This window comes from Rhinolophus sinicus, linkage group LG06, assembly GCF_036562045.2.
Source record: "Rhinolophus sinicus isolate RSC01 linkage group LG06, ASM3656204v1, whole genome shotgun sequence".
Classification (NCBI taxonomy): domain Eukaryota; kingdom Metazoa; phylum Chordata; class Mammalia; order Chiroptera; family Rhinolophidae; genus Rhinolophus; species Rhinolophus sinicus.
This window is the reverse complement of record NC_133756.1, coordinates 162,555,775-162,572,273: the sequence shown is the minus strand read 5'-3', so window position 1 is coordinate 162,572,273 and position 16,499 is coordinate 162,555,775. Positions and strand designations below refer to the sequence as shown.

The following is a 16,499-nucleotide window of genomic DNA, read 5'->3' as shown; positions in this document are numbered from 1 at the left end:
TCGAAGCTCTTTGGGCTGCCATGTGGCCACATGGTCCAACAAGTCAGTATCTGGTGACTGTAAAAGAAACATTAGTTACAGTGATTTGTGGACACTTCCCTCCTGTAAACTGAGCAAGAGGAGAGAAGCCACAGCTCTTGGCCAGACCGGAGAGAGGGGTCCTGAGGGTGAGGCCTCCGTGCGACTCGGGTCTGTGTGGAAGGAATTGGGCCAGGGTGCTTTCTCGGTGCCCTCGAGCCCCAACAGGCAGCGATTACACACAATTTAAAAAGAAGCAGAAGAGAGAAGATGAGGAGGATGAATAAGGGGGTATTTTTCCCAGGCCGTACTTCTTAAATAAACCTTATTGTTAAATTCCAAATTTTCAGGGGAGAACAGGACGAGGATAGGATATTTAACTGTGATATATACAAATAATTGCAAAATTAAATTTATCCAGTACTTTTTAAGTTCTTCAAGCTTCTCATGAGAAGCAAATTAGGACAGTGGTGGGTTTGCTCCACTTTCCTTTCCCCTGACTGTCATCTGTGAGCCATGCTACCGAGTAATATGAAGAAAAATAAATGAGAACCACCAAAGCAAAGACGTAGGTAACCCAGGGATTATGACGTTGCTTTTGAATTTGTTAGAACTGACTACAAAACATATTTTGTTGCATAGATGAAAAAGTGGTTGCTAATGAGACTTCAGATGTCAAGATCGCTCATGTTATACACAAGGATATAATAATAAAGGACATGTTTAGCTTATAGAAATTTATAATTGAATTTAGTTCACAATTTGTAGTTCATAAAAATGAAAAAGGTGTCTGTGACAATGTCCCTGGGCAGCCGACTGATACCTGTGTGGATTGCTTGCCAGCTGGTCGGTGGCCTGGCCCAGCAGCCATTTCCCTTTGTCCCCGCCCCCCATGACCAGGGCCCCGCCCGCCCTGCACAGCTAGGCTGGAGTCTGCTCAGGGGTTAGTGGAATCGTCGCGGTGACGAGGCCCACATATTGTTGTAAGTTCTAGAAGGAAAGGGCTTGTTTTCATCTGTACCTGGGAGCTGGCTGGCTGGAGTGTGTAAAACATGGACTAATGCAGTGTTTGCTTGCCTTGCCTTATACAGCTGGACAATGGAGCCTTACCACCCATGGTCAACGGGTCTTCTTTCCCTTCGGGACCGGCTCTTCCAGGACCACCCAAAATAACATTGGCTGGGTAAGGATCAGAGCGATCGGGGTCACTTACTTTAGTAAGAGTTTAAGAGGCTCTTGGGTACATTTGTGATTTTCTTCTAAGTTATAAAATTAGCTCTCCCTGCAACCTCATGACTCCGAAAAGACCCTGCGTTGAGCAGTGCCACCAGCAGTGCCACCAGCAGTGTCCCTGTGCGTGTCTGGCTGGTCGTTGCCAGTGGGGCTCCCGCTCTGTCTGCTGTGCAGTGTCAGGGTCTTGGCGGCTCGCTGCTGTTCACAGCTCTGCCTTGGTTTCACATTGGTTGACACGAGCTGTACTGTCTCTTTTTTGCTGTCATCAGTGTATGTAATGACGTGGCAATCACCTCACATTGGTGGTCGTCTTAGTGCGCCTGTCCTGTGAGGTCCACAGATGCACTTGGACAGGTGCCGGCTGGGGCACACGGTCTCCAGGGGCACGTGGGCTGCACCTACGTGTCTGGGACCTTGGTGCCTCCGAATGTAACTAATGAAACTAACCAAGCTGGTTGGAATTTTTTGTAGAGTTAACATTCGCGTGCTAACCGTGGACGGGGCAGCGCTTTCTGCTCGCTGAGCCCTTTATTGGTTCTGGAGATCATGCTGCTCCTGCGCCCGCAGGATTTTGCCGCTCATTCTGATGCAGTGTAGATCCCAGGGCCCGGCGGAAATCAGACCACGCAGTTTACAGATGTGGGTGTGGCCTCTCGAGCCTCCGGCACCTGCGGATCTCTGCCCTCAGCCGTGTCTGATGCGCTCTGTGAACGCGGCAGAGTCCTGGGGTTGTACTGGGATTAGGGACAGTCCCCGCTGTCCTGCCACTGCAGTGGTGGTTGCTCGTGTGATCTGCTGCCTCCATTTTAGCAGTTGTTCCTTCCGCTGGCTGTGCTGCTGCCCCACGTCTGCTTCCAACTTACAGTTAATTGAACGCAGTGAGTCTGTGTGGAGCCGTTCTCCTTGCTTCGCTGTCTTGGTGGGATGGCTCAGAGGAGAGGTGGTTGCTGTGATCCTAACTGGTCCCGTCGTCATGACCCTCAACATTTCTGGACCAGACAAAACTATGCAAGCAACTTGCCGGTTCTGCTGGTGGCGTTACAGGTTTGGTTCCACAGCATGAACTAAGATGTCATGATCACTTTATCTTCTTGTAACCTGGGAGCACCTGCCCGTGTGCGTTAGTGCATCCAGAACACTGGTGGGGACGGGGCTCCGAAGCTGTCCTTCCAGCGCGTGCTGTCACAGCTACAGCGCTCCAGGCCACCGAGGCCAGAGGCGTTTCCATTGCTTCTCCCTCCCCTCCTCCCCCTCCCCGTCTTCTCCAGTCTGCCCTGCGTGTCCTCAGTCACATATTTTTCTTTATTTTGGAGTAATTATGTAGGTCCTAAAAGGTTTTTCTGTTATAAGTGATGTGCCAGGAACAGCGTCAGCTTGGTGTTTGCATTTTTTGCTGCAAATAATGACTTGATTGGCGCCCGTGGGCTGAATCAGCCCTGGTTATTTTTATCTGGATGTTGCTGGTGCTGACAGCAGGCTGGAGTCCCCACCGACCTGTCTGTGGTAAGGGACCGGGGCAGGAGGCTGGTTGCTGCTGGTTTCGTTCTGTGTGATCCCGACCACGGCTGACGAGCTGAACCTCGTCACCTCTTTAGATACTTCCTTAGCTTCCTTCTGACTTACACAAGGGCAAGGCCAAACTAGGTCTGGAGACATCAGAGAGGAACTCGGTCAGCACCGCAGGGCTCCAGTGTGTCTAACCTAGTAGATGGCACAGCAGGTCGGCTCGGGCCTCCTGGCCAGCGGTCCACACGGGTGAATTCACCCGGTCATCGGTCCTCAGAGTCGGGTGGTGAACTGGCTAACTTATTGACTAGCTTATCACATTAATAAAAGTCCTCTTCATAAAAATCCACGTCCTGTTCTTCTCTATAGCTTTAATAATCTGATAGTCAGGTGTTAATGTGAATTCTGATACATCATTGGTGCTATTATTTTTGGTAACATAATGAAGATTATAATAAAGAATATTCATGATTCTGCTTCTCTGGACATTTTTTTCTTAAAGATGAAGTCATGACTCATTGTGGAACAGTTGTTTCACAACGCTTTTCTGAGGCAGAGCTGTCCTGCCCTCTTCTAACTCTTCAATTTTCAGATTGGCATAAGAGGGTAGTCAAATATTATTAGAGCCGTGGAAGTTCTTTCCCAGTGTAGCTTCCATTACAATCAACTTGTCTGCTAATGTCCCCTCAGCCACCCTGGGCTCATTCCAAGGTGCTCTTGGTTCGTGCTGTTATTTCAACTGAAACGTCCTTTTGACCAGTAATGGAAAACCTCACACACAGCCTTAAAAGTTGATGTCAGGTTTTACCTCCTTCACAAGTATTTTGTTCTGTTTTAACTTCTTCTGTCTACATACTATTCTGTCTCTGAATTTTATACCATTTACAATCAGTATCAAGCAATTTGACTATTGATTATATAGTATCTTCCATTGTCTAATGTTTCAATTGTGCATATCTCATGTCCCCAGTTACTTGGTGGATTCATCCAGGACATGCACCGCAAATTAAAAAGTGTGTATTTTTTGATGTCCCTGGAAGCACGTATCACAGTCCAGACCACATGACGTCCCTTAGTAGATGCCTGTTGGCATCTTCCTGACACTAGGTTCTCACTGAACTGTACTTTGTCCTTCCACAGTTATAGCACGGCCGCCGCTGGGATGTCTGCTCGTGCCGCTGCCCCAGTGTTTAGAGGAGTTTTCTTTCCTCTGGTCAGGGAGGGCCAGGCTGCCCTGTGCTCCTTTTCAGGGGCAGGTGCGAGGGGAAGGGAAAGGTGTCCCCACCCTCTCCCCTGAACAGCTCATGTCTGAGCCACGGTGGAGAGCCAGAGGGCAGTATAGCCAGACCTGCCACCTCTGGGCACCCATGAGGGCAGAAGCTGCCATTCTCCTATCGATAAAGGGAAAAACAAAACTAGATGAGTAATAAATCCATAGAGTGTTCACTGACATAGTTTGGAGACATTATGTTAAAAATAAGAGACCTCTCCAGAAAAAGTAACAACAGCTTGTACATGAATTGGGCACCATTAGCTTTTCTGAGGGGCGAGGAAGGAATGTCACTCAACAGAAACATAGATGGTGAGAATAGCGGTGGAGGGCCCGTAAGTCAGGCACGTCAGAGCAGAGAGAAAATCCAGGATCGACCTCAATCCTGACTCAAGACAGTTGTGTGTGCAATGGCAGAGTCCAGGGCAAAGGGCTTTGGCCAGCGCACTCTCTCCAGGGCACTTGTATTCATTATAACACAGAGCAAAAGGGCCAGAGCAATTCCTGTGCTCCGTGTGGTAGCAGGAGAGGTCGGTCAGCACTGAGTGTGGGCCGCCACGCGCTGGTGTGGGAACCTGACCAACACGTGCCTTGGCCGGAAGCAGCCAGTGGTTGAGGAAAGGCAGCCCCAGGGCACACGTCATCACCAGGGCACATTGCACGATGAGGTGGCCACACGCGCCTGGGAAGAGCCCTGATCACAGCTGGTGTTTCTGCACACGTGCCTCTCCTTTTCATCCTGATCTAGCAAACTCCTTACGTTACCAATGTTCAGAGTTCTCTCAGTGAGCGGCATGTCTGAGCAATGCGTGGGGACGCTCCTGACTTGTAGCCCAGCAGCCAGGGCACGTTTGTCTTCCTCTCATGCCCCTGAAGGTGGCTTCTGGGCTAATTCTCACAAGAGCAGTTAGGAGGGAGGTCCCGAGGGACCACGGGACCCACTCGCAACACACTCTGAGATTGTTGGTAAGGTTGCAATGGGGCAGCTCTAGTTGCTGCAGCAATAGGAACGTGGATCCGCTATTGCTCTCAGACTTTCTGGCAGTGTTCAGATTTTAGAAAATGCAAAAAATAAAACCACCAAGAGCTATTTGGTGGTGGGAGAGTGGCGGGGAGGGGCACACACAATAGAGGTTTAAGCAGAACCGGGGAAGAAGCCCCCGGAAGGCTTCTCGGGTTGGGGAGAGCAGCAGCCCCCCCCCACCCCCAGTTAGGCCCTCTGGGCAGCTGCAGTTGGCATTTCAGGATCTGGCCCCTGTAAATAGCACCTAAGCTGCTAGGTGCCGAGACCTCCAGTAATTGTTCGAAAACACCACATGCTTAAGCTAAGTCTCTTTTTAAAGAGTAACCATCTGAATACATTTTCCTTTTTAATCTTTATAGAGTAACTCTTAGTGCATGGAACACAAACTCTAAAAAGCCATGTAACTGTACCAAATCCCAGTGTCTGAAATTGTAAGTAATCACAAATCCTTCATTATTAAATAGAAATAAGGTTGTTTAGAAGTCAGTAAGTGGGGCAGAGCCCAGACAAACCTCAATGGCCAGCAGGCTTCAGGCCGCGGCCAGCGGAAGCCACGCGTCACGCAAACCCGCTGCGGCTGCTCTGGTGTCACCCTGCCCAAGTGACTTAGTGGAGGACACTGTCTACACCCCAAGTGGTGTCATTTTCTTGGGTTTGCTTTACGTCCTGTAGCACATCAGACAAACACAAAGCACGGCCTCCTTGTTCAGCATTAACTGTAACCTTTCCACTTCCTAGTTTTTAAAAGTTTGATGAATTGGCTTACTCTGTATTGAATTTTCTCAGAGACATTCATTCATCTGCAGGGATGCGAGCTCCCAGGAGGCTCGGGGGTGGGGCAGACGGTGAAGCAGAATCTTGGGCCCCGGGGTGGGGTGGGGACAGTACAGCTAAAATAGGAGCTGGACGGAATCGCCACGTTGAACTTGAGCGTCCTCGCCCACCCTGCCAAGTGCAGCCTGGCGTTCGTGTGCACACTGCTCTCGGCTCCTGCTCCGGGCGGCTCATTGTCTGTCCCCAATGCTCAGCTTGCTTGAAGTTCCGTGTTGGAAGGGGGGCTGATGGCCGAGGCCTGGAGTCTAACGACCCTAACCACCGTCTCCGCGTGATTTTCCCTTGCAGAGCTCCTGCTGAGGTCACTGAGAGCTCCACCGACGGGACAGTGATGTGGGGGTGTGGACGTGGGTACAAATCCAGAAGCCCGTGAAACTTGGTTCACAGAACAAAACTGAAAAAACAAATTGTTGTTTTAAAAAAGTAATGCTGAAATCTAGGGTTGACTGTCTGCAGACACGTGAGCTGTCATTGGTTTAGTGCGGGGAGGCGAGCCATACGCCTTGCTGAATGTTGGAAACGCCATGAGACAAGTGGTCAGGGACTGACAGTGCAGCTCGGGGACAGGAGGAAGGAGGACAGCAGAGGGAAAAGCCTGGACCATGTGACCTTGTCAAGCAGAGTGGCCTGCCCCGATGGACACTTCTGATGCGATGGAGGACAGGTGGTGGTGTCTGAGCGGACAGAGCCAGGAGGGGCGGGGAACCCTGTGGATGGGGGCTGCTGAGCTGCAGGCTGGGTCTGGGGCCCCAGGAATAACCCGCGAAGCCTGAGCAAGGTGTAGGCTCTAACTGGGGACAAAGTGAGGTGACCCCTAAGGACTTGGAAATCAGATGAGCGGCCAAGAAGGGTTTAACTTATTGATGACCTAACAATGGAAGCAGCTTTCCAGATTAATCGGTGATGCTACACGAAAGAAAGAATTGTCACGGGGGCTTGGTCAGCATTGGAACAAAGGAAACGGAGGCGGAGTGAGTCCAGCGCTGCCCAGAAGGAGGCACTGTCTCTGGGGAACGCGGGCACTGCCTTCTCCAGAGAAGCGCTGCGTGCGGGGGCGGGGCTGGCAGCCCGCTCATGACGCTGTGACTTTCCATGCTCAGTGTGCAACCGTCTTCCTGACGATTTAGCCTCCTCAGGAGCTCCAGGCCAAGCCTACGCAGCGTGGGGCCCGGGATACAGAGGATGTGAGCACGATGGGCACAGGAAGGGGACGTTATTTCCACCGCGAATTAACACCCAGTATCCTGATCTGTGCCTCGTGGCTTGGTTGGTGCCAGCCCATCACGGAGAAACTGATTATCTCCGGAAATACTGTTTTTGGAAAGGCGGTGTAAAGTCACCCAAGCAGAGCCACCTGCGAGGTGATGACACTGCCTTGTCTCTCCACGTGTGCCTCAGGTACTCCTACCGGAAACTGGCACAGGAGCCAATGGTAGGAGCGGATCGCCAGGCTGGCTTCACCAGCCAGCGTGGCACGATCGCCATTGACAGCTTTCAGTTTTCTTTGGCTTTTTGCTGCCCCCAGCTACGTCATGTTCTCAAGGCAATAGGACATAATTTTCTTAGGGTGCATGTGTCCTACTTTATTGGGAGTCTCTACTGGATAAAAGTCAAGAGGGATTTCTACTAATTGGCCATTAATAAAGAGAAAACATGTTACCATCTTTTTAAAAAATCAAAGCGATACCTACACATGGATAAAAATCGATGACTATTGGCGGGATCACAGTAGGAAGTATTAATACCCATCACAGTGGGAGGTATTAATACCCATCACAGTGGGAGGTATTAATACCCACCACAGTGGGAGGTATTAATACCCATCACAGTGGGAGGTATTAATACCCATCACAGTGGGAAGTATTAATACCCACCACCGTGGGAAGTATTAATACCCACCACAGTGGGAAGTATTAATACCCACCACAGTGGGAAGTATTAATACCCACCACAGTGGGAAGTATTAATACCCATCACAGTGGGAAGTATTAATACCCACCACAGTGGGAGGTATTAATACCCAGCTCCACCTCTCCTTGGTCCCTGGACTGGTCCCCAGCAGCGCCCTTGTACTGACTTCCGTTTTCAGGCTTCCAGAGCTTTCCTCCACATCTGTCCCCTCTGCTGCCTGCCTGCTGTGGTAGGCGAGGGTTCCGTCTCTGCATTCATCCCCCTTCGCCTTCCTCCTCCAAAGAGAGGCAGAGCCAGCCTCCCACCTTAGCTCCTTTCCTGGTTACCCTTGAAACTTTAAACACACTTCAGCTTTTGCTGTTGTTCCGTTAGCCATAAAATGTTGGGAATTATTATTAAATGATAAAAATATTCTGCAATTAAAATGGTGTTGACGTAAACCTAAGAAAAAGGTAGATAAATGTTTTGTGATTTATTGAAAATGTATTGATTATTGAAAATGATTTTAAGATTTTTGAAGTAGTTCACTTCTACCTTCTCATAACTGTTGGCTATGCCTTTCTCAATCGTTTTTCTGCATTTTAAACATTGATTTGCTTCATACTCAGTTTATGAGAGCGTTGCTTGGGAAACGCTTTTGTAACGGGAACTTTTTCAATACAGGCAGTATCGTCGTAAGTCTTAAACTGTGAGCCTTTGGCACAATTTCATTGAGTGGCAGGAGCCCTCTTCAGTAGGTGGGCATTTCACATGGAATAGGTTCTGTGTTATGAGTATAGATTTTTTTCAGGACAGTTTTAATTAGCCCTTTCATATGCTGACTAAACAAATCCCAGCTCAGTTTTTTAAGCATCCTCTGTTCCAATTCTATTTTTGCTGGGATATTGGGTGGGATTTGTTGGGAGCAGTTGTATTATCTACCTTTTTTTTTTTTTACTCTGATAAAATCTAAATCAAGATTTTGATCATAGATTGGGCCATCTCCAATACTGGTTTTTCAAATGGCCTTTTGTCTCTGATTAACCAGCTTGTTTATTAACCAGAATTCTGTGGGGAGAAGGTCAAGTCTGGATGGTCCTTTATAGTCTCTTGCCCATTACTCCTCATGCTTGGATTCCTTCTTTTATGTTTTAAAGCAGTAAATACTTAATTTATATTTTGTAGCTTATAACTCTAATATTTAAAGTCTCTGACTGATTCTGATGTTCACGTCTTTTGATTGTTCACTCATTATGACTTGTTACCTTACGTATTTTGTGATTTTTTTTTACATTGTGAATTACACTATTTGGAACTTTCTTTGTGGGGAGTCATTGAGTTTGGCTTGAGGGTGCACGACGGCTTCAGAGAACGTGCGCGTCTGCCTCTATCTGGGGCTTTCCTTTCCCTTTATCATCAGGGGCGGGATGTGCACATATGCACATGGTGATGAATGGCAGGCAGTGCTGGTCCCACCGTTGCTGGCTTGCTCCTGACTTGAATAGAAATGCTTCCAAACTTCCCTTGCCCTGCCCTGAGTAAGATGCTTGCTATTGGTTTTTGAGAGGCATTTTATAGAATACATGGGTAGATGCTGTAACAGAGACTCGAAACTACGGCCATCCCAGGGCTCGGGGCAGCTCATCAGTGCTTGTGCCTCAGCCTCCTTTGTCACTTGTTCTGCATCTGCAGGAATCCTTCCATCCTGTGGGCTGAGAAGGCGGCCCCAGTTCTCACCCTCACATCCAGTCTCTTTGGGGAAGAGAAAAGAAGGGTGAAGGCACACTCCCCACCTTTCAAGGTATAACCATAAATTGCCATGATCACTCCCACCCCTAGCCTAGTAGCCAAGTGCAAGCTGGGAAATGTAGTCTTGAAGGAGTCCAGCCTGGGGGCAACAAGACTGCTGTCTGTGGCGAGTGCAGGGCGAGTGGACACTGCAAAACAGCTAGCTCCTCTGCCGCGTGCCGTGTCAGGTCACGGAATCTCCTCCAGCTTCTGGTTTCCTAAGAGGCTTCCTTTTTTTATTCCTATTATAAATGACCAATAAATTTTATCAAATACTTTTTTCTGCACTTACTGAAATGTCCAGATTGTTTTCCTCTTTAAATCTTATAATATGATCAATTACAACAAATTTTCTAATGTTAATCCAGCCTTGTAGGCCGGCGACTGAACCCAGAAGGATCATGACGTCCTGATTTTATCTGCTGGACACAATGCAAGATTTAGTGTTCGAATATTTTGCTTAGGATTTTCACATCTTTGTCCACAAGTGAGATAGGTCTGTACTTTTCCTTTCTTATATTTTCTTTATTGGGTTTTGGTGTCAGTGTTGTATTACCTAATAAGATGCATTAGCAGGCTGCCCTGCCCACCCTCTCCTCTCTTTCGCTCTAGCCTCTGAAAAAGCCTGGGTAAGGAAGGATATGTTTGTTCATCTAAGTTTGGCAAAACTTTGCCTGTGAAACTGTCTGGGCCTGGTGTCTTTGGGGGTTGGGTGGGGGGAGGGGATAGATTACTCATTTGCTTTCCTTAGTTGTTACTGTTTTCTATTTCTTCTCAGTCCATTTTGATATTTTACATTTTTCTTGAAAATTGTTTTCTTTACATTTTCAAATGCCTTCGTATATTCTTACATTATTTTAAAAATTATTTCTGTATCTGTAGCTATAGTCTTTTATGTTGTCTAATTTTCTAATTTGAATTTCTCCTATTGTTTATTTGTACTGTTTCTCTTTCTTGATCAGTCTCATGAGAGGTTTGTCTATTTTTGTAGTCTTTTCAGATTATACTGACTTTCTTACCTGTATTCCTGTTTCCTGTTTCCTGTGCACATACATTTTTACTTTTTCCCCCTATACCTGTACTATTTTACTATCTTTTTATGGTAAATGCTTAACTTATTTATTTTTAATCTTTTCTGATTTTTTTAGAAAAGACGTACATTTAAAGCTATAAATTACCCCTATGTACTGTTTTACTGCGTCCTACAAGAGTTGATATGAGGCACTTTTATTGTCACTCACTCGAAATAGTTTATAATTTTCATTGTAATGTTCTCTTCACCTTATGAGGTATTTATATGTACATTTCAAGGCATCCAAATATATTTGTATGTGTGCATATATGTGTATATGTATATATTTTTTAAACTATATTTTTATTGTTAAAAAATTTATACTGTGGTCAGATAATGTGGCCTATATGATATCAATTATTTGAAATTAATGTAGACTTCCTTTATGACTTAATGTTTGACTGATTTTTTAAATATTCTGTATTAACTAAATATGTATTTTCTATGCGTTGGTTGTAGTAATCTACCCAATAGCTCAAGTTTGTTAATTTTGTTGTTTAAATCTGCTAAATGCTTATTAAATTTTGTGTGATTTATCTGTTTTTGATAGAAGTGAGTTAAGACTTCTCACTATGATTGTAAATTTCTCTACTTTTTCTTGTAATTTCATCTTGGTTTATATATTTGAATCTGTAGAATGAAGGGCATATAAATTCATGATTGTTGTATCTTTTTGGTGACGTCTTCCATCAGCTGTTACATATACCTCTGTATCCTGTTGCTTTTCAACTTAAATTATGTTTTTGTCTGATGTTAATGTCACCACACCGAAGTTTCTTTGGTTAGTGTTAGAAAGTTATACTTTATAACACCCTTTATTTTCACAGTTTCTGGGTGGTAGATTTGTTTTAGTTGTGTCTCCTGTGAGCTAAAAATATCATGTCTAATAACCCATGTCTTTAATAGGCTTTTAAAATCCATTTGCATTCTTTGTCTCTTTACCGATATGTGTGTATTTGTTTGTACACTTTATTTCTTTGAAGTTTTAACTTTTTTTTTTCTTCGCTCAAGCAGCAGCATTCCACACCTGCTTCTCTGGATCTAGCTTTTTCTGTGTGTGTGGTAAAATAAGCTTATTTACCATTTTAACCATTTTCAGTGTACAATTCAGTGGCGTTAATTCCATTCACAATGCTGTGCAACCATCACACCACTATCCGTTTCCAGACCTTTTTCATCATCATGAAATCGAAACTTTGTCCCCCTTAAATAGCTCTCCATTACCCCCCTCCCAACCCTTGGTAACCTCTGTTCTACTTTCTGTCTCTGAATTTGTCTATTCCAGAGACCTCCTATAAGTGGAATCATACAATATGTATCCCTTTGCGTCTGCCTCCTTTCACTCAGCATAATTTTTCAAGGTTTATCCGCGTTGTAGTGTGTGTCAATGCTTCATTCTTTTCCATTCTTCAGGCTGAATAATATTCCATCCTATGCGCATGTCACATTTTGTATAGCCGTTCATCTATTGATGGACACTTGGGTTGTTTCCACATTTTGGCTATTGTGAATGTGCTGCTGTGAACATAGGTGTAGACGCATCTGTTTGAGTCCCTGCTTTCACTTCTTTGGGGACGTACCTAAAAGTGGAATTGCTGGATCACATGGTAATTCTATGTTTAATTTTTCAGGAAACGCCATAGTGTTTTCCAGAGTGGCTGCACATTTTTTGTTCCCACCAGGAATGCACAATACCACCTTACTTTGTGTTTTCCAATTGCTGCTTTTTCCTTGCTTCTTTTTGTCTGATATGTGTTTTAGGAAATTAGCACTAATGGCCCAGTGGAGGACTTGAGTACATTAGTTAGGAGCTGTCACAACGGTGTAGACAAGGGATGACGAAGACCTGCACGAAGGCAAGGATGGTCGTAATAAAGGAAAAAACAAGTTTAAGAGACATCTCAAGCATATGCATTTTCCCACTCATTTATTCATTCATTCGACAAATATTTTGAATGCCTGTGATTTCAGGAACAGGGAAGACAGAAATGAACAAGATAGCTATCGTCCCTGCCCTCTCGGCTCTCTCAGTCTCATGTGGGAGACAGATGTGAATAAAGGTCAGAGTGGAACTGTGGAAAATGTGGCAAAGGACCAGTAACGGGGGGATGGGGAGGAACAGAGGCGTTGGCCCGCATGGCAGTCAGGGAAGGCTTCCCTGAGGAGGGGTGCTTGGATGAGGAGGCGCTCATCAGGTGGAGGGGGATTGAAAGCGGGTGGGTAAGTGTATTCTCGGCAGAGGCGGGAGAGGTGCAAAGGTCCTGTGGCAAGAGAAGGGAGGCCCACGCACTGGTGCAGCGCTGTGTGTAAGTAAGTCCCCAGTGCACGAAGCAACGTGAGGGAATTATTAACTAAACTATGATGCCGCTTTCGCACGGGGTACTCTGCAGCCATCAAAATTGTGTGTCCATCTATTTACATGGGAACCACTCATAATTTTGTGTTGACAAGTAATAAAAGCAAGATGTTATATTGATAAGTGATAAATGCACTGAGACAGTATATAGAATACCTTGTTTTTGCTTATATGTAATCAAACAATGTATATTTATTTCAGTATGTATAGTTTTACAGAAAAAGTGTGAAATATATTCACCAAATCATCATCTCTACGGAGTGGGATTCTAAGGGGTGGCAATTTTTCTTTTTTTGCTTATTTACATTTTTAAAATTTCTACACCAAATATGATTTTGTTGGTCACAAATAGTTTTTAAAAAGATGTTTCTGAGCAGACTCAGTAGACTTGGCAACCCCTTGGATGTCGGGAAAGAGAGAAAAGTAACTGTCGGGGTTAGCCGTAACGCCGGGGCTCTGGCCCTGGGTGGGTGACGACGCCGCGAATGGCGAGGGGGACACAGTGTGGGCAGCGTGAGGGGTGAAGGGGAAGATCAGGAGTTCAGGTCTGGACGCGTTAAGCTGGGGTGGAAACGTCTGATAGGGAGCTGGGAGTGTGGTTCTGGGGCGCGGTGCGGTTCTGGGGCGCGGTGCGGTTCTGGGGCGCGGTGCGGTTCTGGGGCGCGGTGCGGTTCTGGGGCGCGGTGCGGTTCTGGGGCGCGGTGCGGTTCTGGGGCGCGGTGCGGTTCTGGGGCGCGGTGCGGTTCTGGGGCGCGGTGCGGTTCTGGGCGCGGTGCGGTTCTGGGCCGCGGTGCGATTCTGGGCGCGGTGCGGTTCTGGGCGCGGTGCGGTTCTGGGGCGCGGTGCGGTTCTGGGGCGCGGTGCGGTTCTGGGGCGCGGTGCGGTTCTGGGGCGCGGTGCGGTTCTGGGGCGCGGTGCGGTTCTGGGCGCGGTGTGTCACGGGCTGCTCAGAGCTGACGCGGGGAAGCGGTCCTCCCGTTTCCCGGTGAGGAGGCTGTGGATTGCCTGTGAGAGTCAGTGGGGTGGAGAAGCTCCGAAGGCAGAAGGTTAAGGACTGAGTGGGAGGGGAGGGAGGGTAAGCGGCAAACGTGGACCAACGGTCACGAGGTTTGGGGAAGAGAAAGGGAGGGTTTTAGGGTCTGGAGTGTGGGAGACAGAGCAGCTGGGATGAAACAGATTTTAACATCTTCAACATAAAGGAAAGAAAAGCAGAGGGATAATAGTTAATAAAATCACCCAGCAAAGTATGGAGAGCCAGAAAAGAAATGCGTCTGGCCTGGACCTTGATGAACAGATGTGGTTTGACTAAAATTCTAGATTGTCCATTTTTCTCTCAGTGCTTCGAAGACATAATTCTACTGTTTTCCATTATTTCTAACAGGAAGTCAGGTTCAGATATATTTGGTTAGATCAGTATTAAGTACTTAAAATTTATCACTATGAAAACACTATTCACTGTTGATTGATTCTCTTTCCTACATTTCTTTACCTTTTTCCTAGAGTTAATACTTAATAATTAGTTTTGTATGGCTGTGCCACGAATGTAACCTTAACCCCTTCTCGGGTTGTGTACCTGTCTTCTCAACATGCTCCGACATGCCAGGTACTGGGTCCCTTTGTCTTGAGAAAGCCGTTCCCCGGGCCTGGCCCTGCTGGGTGCTTGCTGTGCAGTCCTCACCCAGGGCCTCCCCCGACCACCAGCCAAGGGCTCCCTTTGCTACTTTCTCACGTTGGGTTCCTGGAGCCTTTATCTTCCTCGTTGGACGCACTGCATCAGTCTGGTGTGGCAGCCTCCAGCGGCTTCCTGAGAGAACGCACGGGAGGTAGCGCTGTCAGACTTGACACTTCCACAGGCGTCTTAGTCTGTCTCCACCATCATCCCGTCCTTCTGGATGGGGTGGTTGGGTTCCCAACTTCAATTCAACTTCAAATAGTTGAATTTTACTTCAGAGTTTTGAATGCTTTACTGAAGTTTCTTCATTTCCAGTGTTACTATTGGAATTTGGACACTATTGTTTTTCCTGATTCTTTGTATAAAACCTGTTTTATTTTTTCTGGAACCTTGTAGAATCTTCTCTTTGTTCCCAGTGTTCTGGAATCTCATAGTGGGATGTCTTGGTTGTGGGCTCATTTATCTGTTGTACTGACACTCGGCAGAACCTGTTACTTTGAAAACCCATGCCCTTCAGTTCTGGGACATTTTCTTGAATTATTTTCTCTCCTTCATTCTTGAATTCTGTCTTTTGGGAACTCGAATGACATCAGTGTTGGACCTTCTGGTCTGGTGTTCTGTTTTTCTTTCTCTTATTGTGTTTACTTCTTTTGCTGTTGTCCTAGTTTCCATACCTTCTGCTAAGTTTTTCATCTCTGATTACTTTTTTATTTCCCTGAACGTCTTTTTATATTCTGAGTGTTTTTTAGGCATCATTTTCTTGTTTCCTGGGTGCAGTCATTTTTCTGAATCTGTCTAAGCTGTGGATGACCTCCCCTCAAACCCCCCCCCTCAACCCCGTTTTCCCTCTGCATAGTCTGTTTCTAGGCCTCTTTCATGTGGGAAGAGTTCCTACAATGTCTGCTGACCTATGGCTGTCGCTCTGCTCACACTTAGGGAGGAGGCTAAGCTGGCTGGGGGCCCTTGGTGCATGGGTGAGGCTTGCTCACGGTGGTGATGTGACTGAGACTTTTATTGCGAAACCTCAGTGTCAGACTCTTTCTCTGTCTGTTTTCTCTTGGGCTAGTCAACACTCTCAGGGAGGCTTTTCCCGTCTCTGCTGGAACTCTGGGAGCTAAGTAGAAGAAACCTGGGGTCTTTAGTTCATTACAGTTCCCCAGTCTGCAGGTGTTTTACCCCGGAGAGTGATTTCAGGCTTGCCACGTAAAGGAGAGGCAGTCACCTGCTGCCAGAAGCGGGAAGGAGCCTGGGGCCCACTGCCTCCGAGACAGAATCTCAGCCAATTCTGTCCTTATCTCACCCGCCTTCTTGCCACTTCAGAGCAGCCTGGTACCACCAATTTCTGTCTTCAGAGCTGCCTCTCCGCTCTCTCCTGTTGGCCAGGGTTTAGCGTCTTGGGCCAGCTTGTCAGTTAACTCACTCACCTTCCTTCCTGGCCTCCAAGCCTGTCATTGTCTCCTGCCCTCTCTCCATGCTTCTGGTTAGGCAGACTTAGGAGAAACTCCCAGATTTTGCCCCTGTACTCCGGGCTGTGGGCCACAGAGGGATGTATCTCTACTCTCTCCTTTGTGGAGTAGATTTATGGGGAGGTCCCCTTTCAAGGTTCCACATTTTAAGTGGGGGTATCTCTGATCCAACTCCACCTTTCATAGCCCAGACTTTGTCTTCTGCTTCCTGCATGAGCAGCCCCTTTGAACGCAAGCTCTGGGCCACTAGGGACTGGCAGATACCCCAGGACAACACTTGGCAGCTACAGAAGCCACCCCTCTGAGGTCACAATTTCTTGTCTTTGTCATCTCTGCTCTCCTTTACTCTCCTCTTGACTTGACATGCATT

General features: G+C 46.9%; 1 protein-coding gene across 1 annotated transcript in view; it reads left to right on the top strand.

Moving 5' to 3' along the window:
* The window catches only part of TESMIN (testis expressed metallothionein like protein), a 34,881-nt gene that overhangs the window by 9,936 nt on the left and 8,446 nt on the right, over positions 1 to 16,499 (top strand). The window contains exon 6 of the mRNA XM_074336845.1: positions 1,110 to 1,201. Coding sequence (XP_074192946.1) covers positions 1,110 to 1,201 — 92 coding nt within the window. The remainder of the gene's footprint in view (positions 1 to 1,109; positions 1,202 to 16,499) is intronic.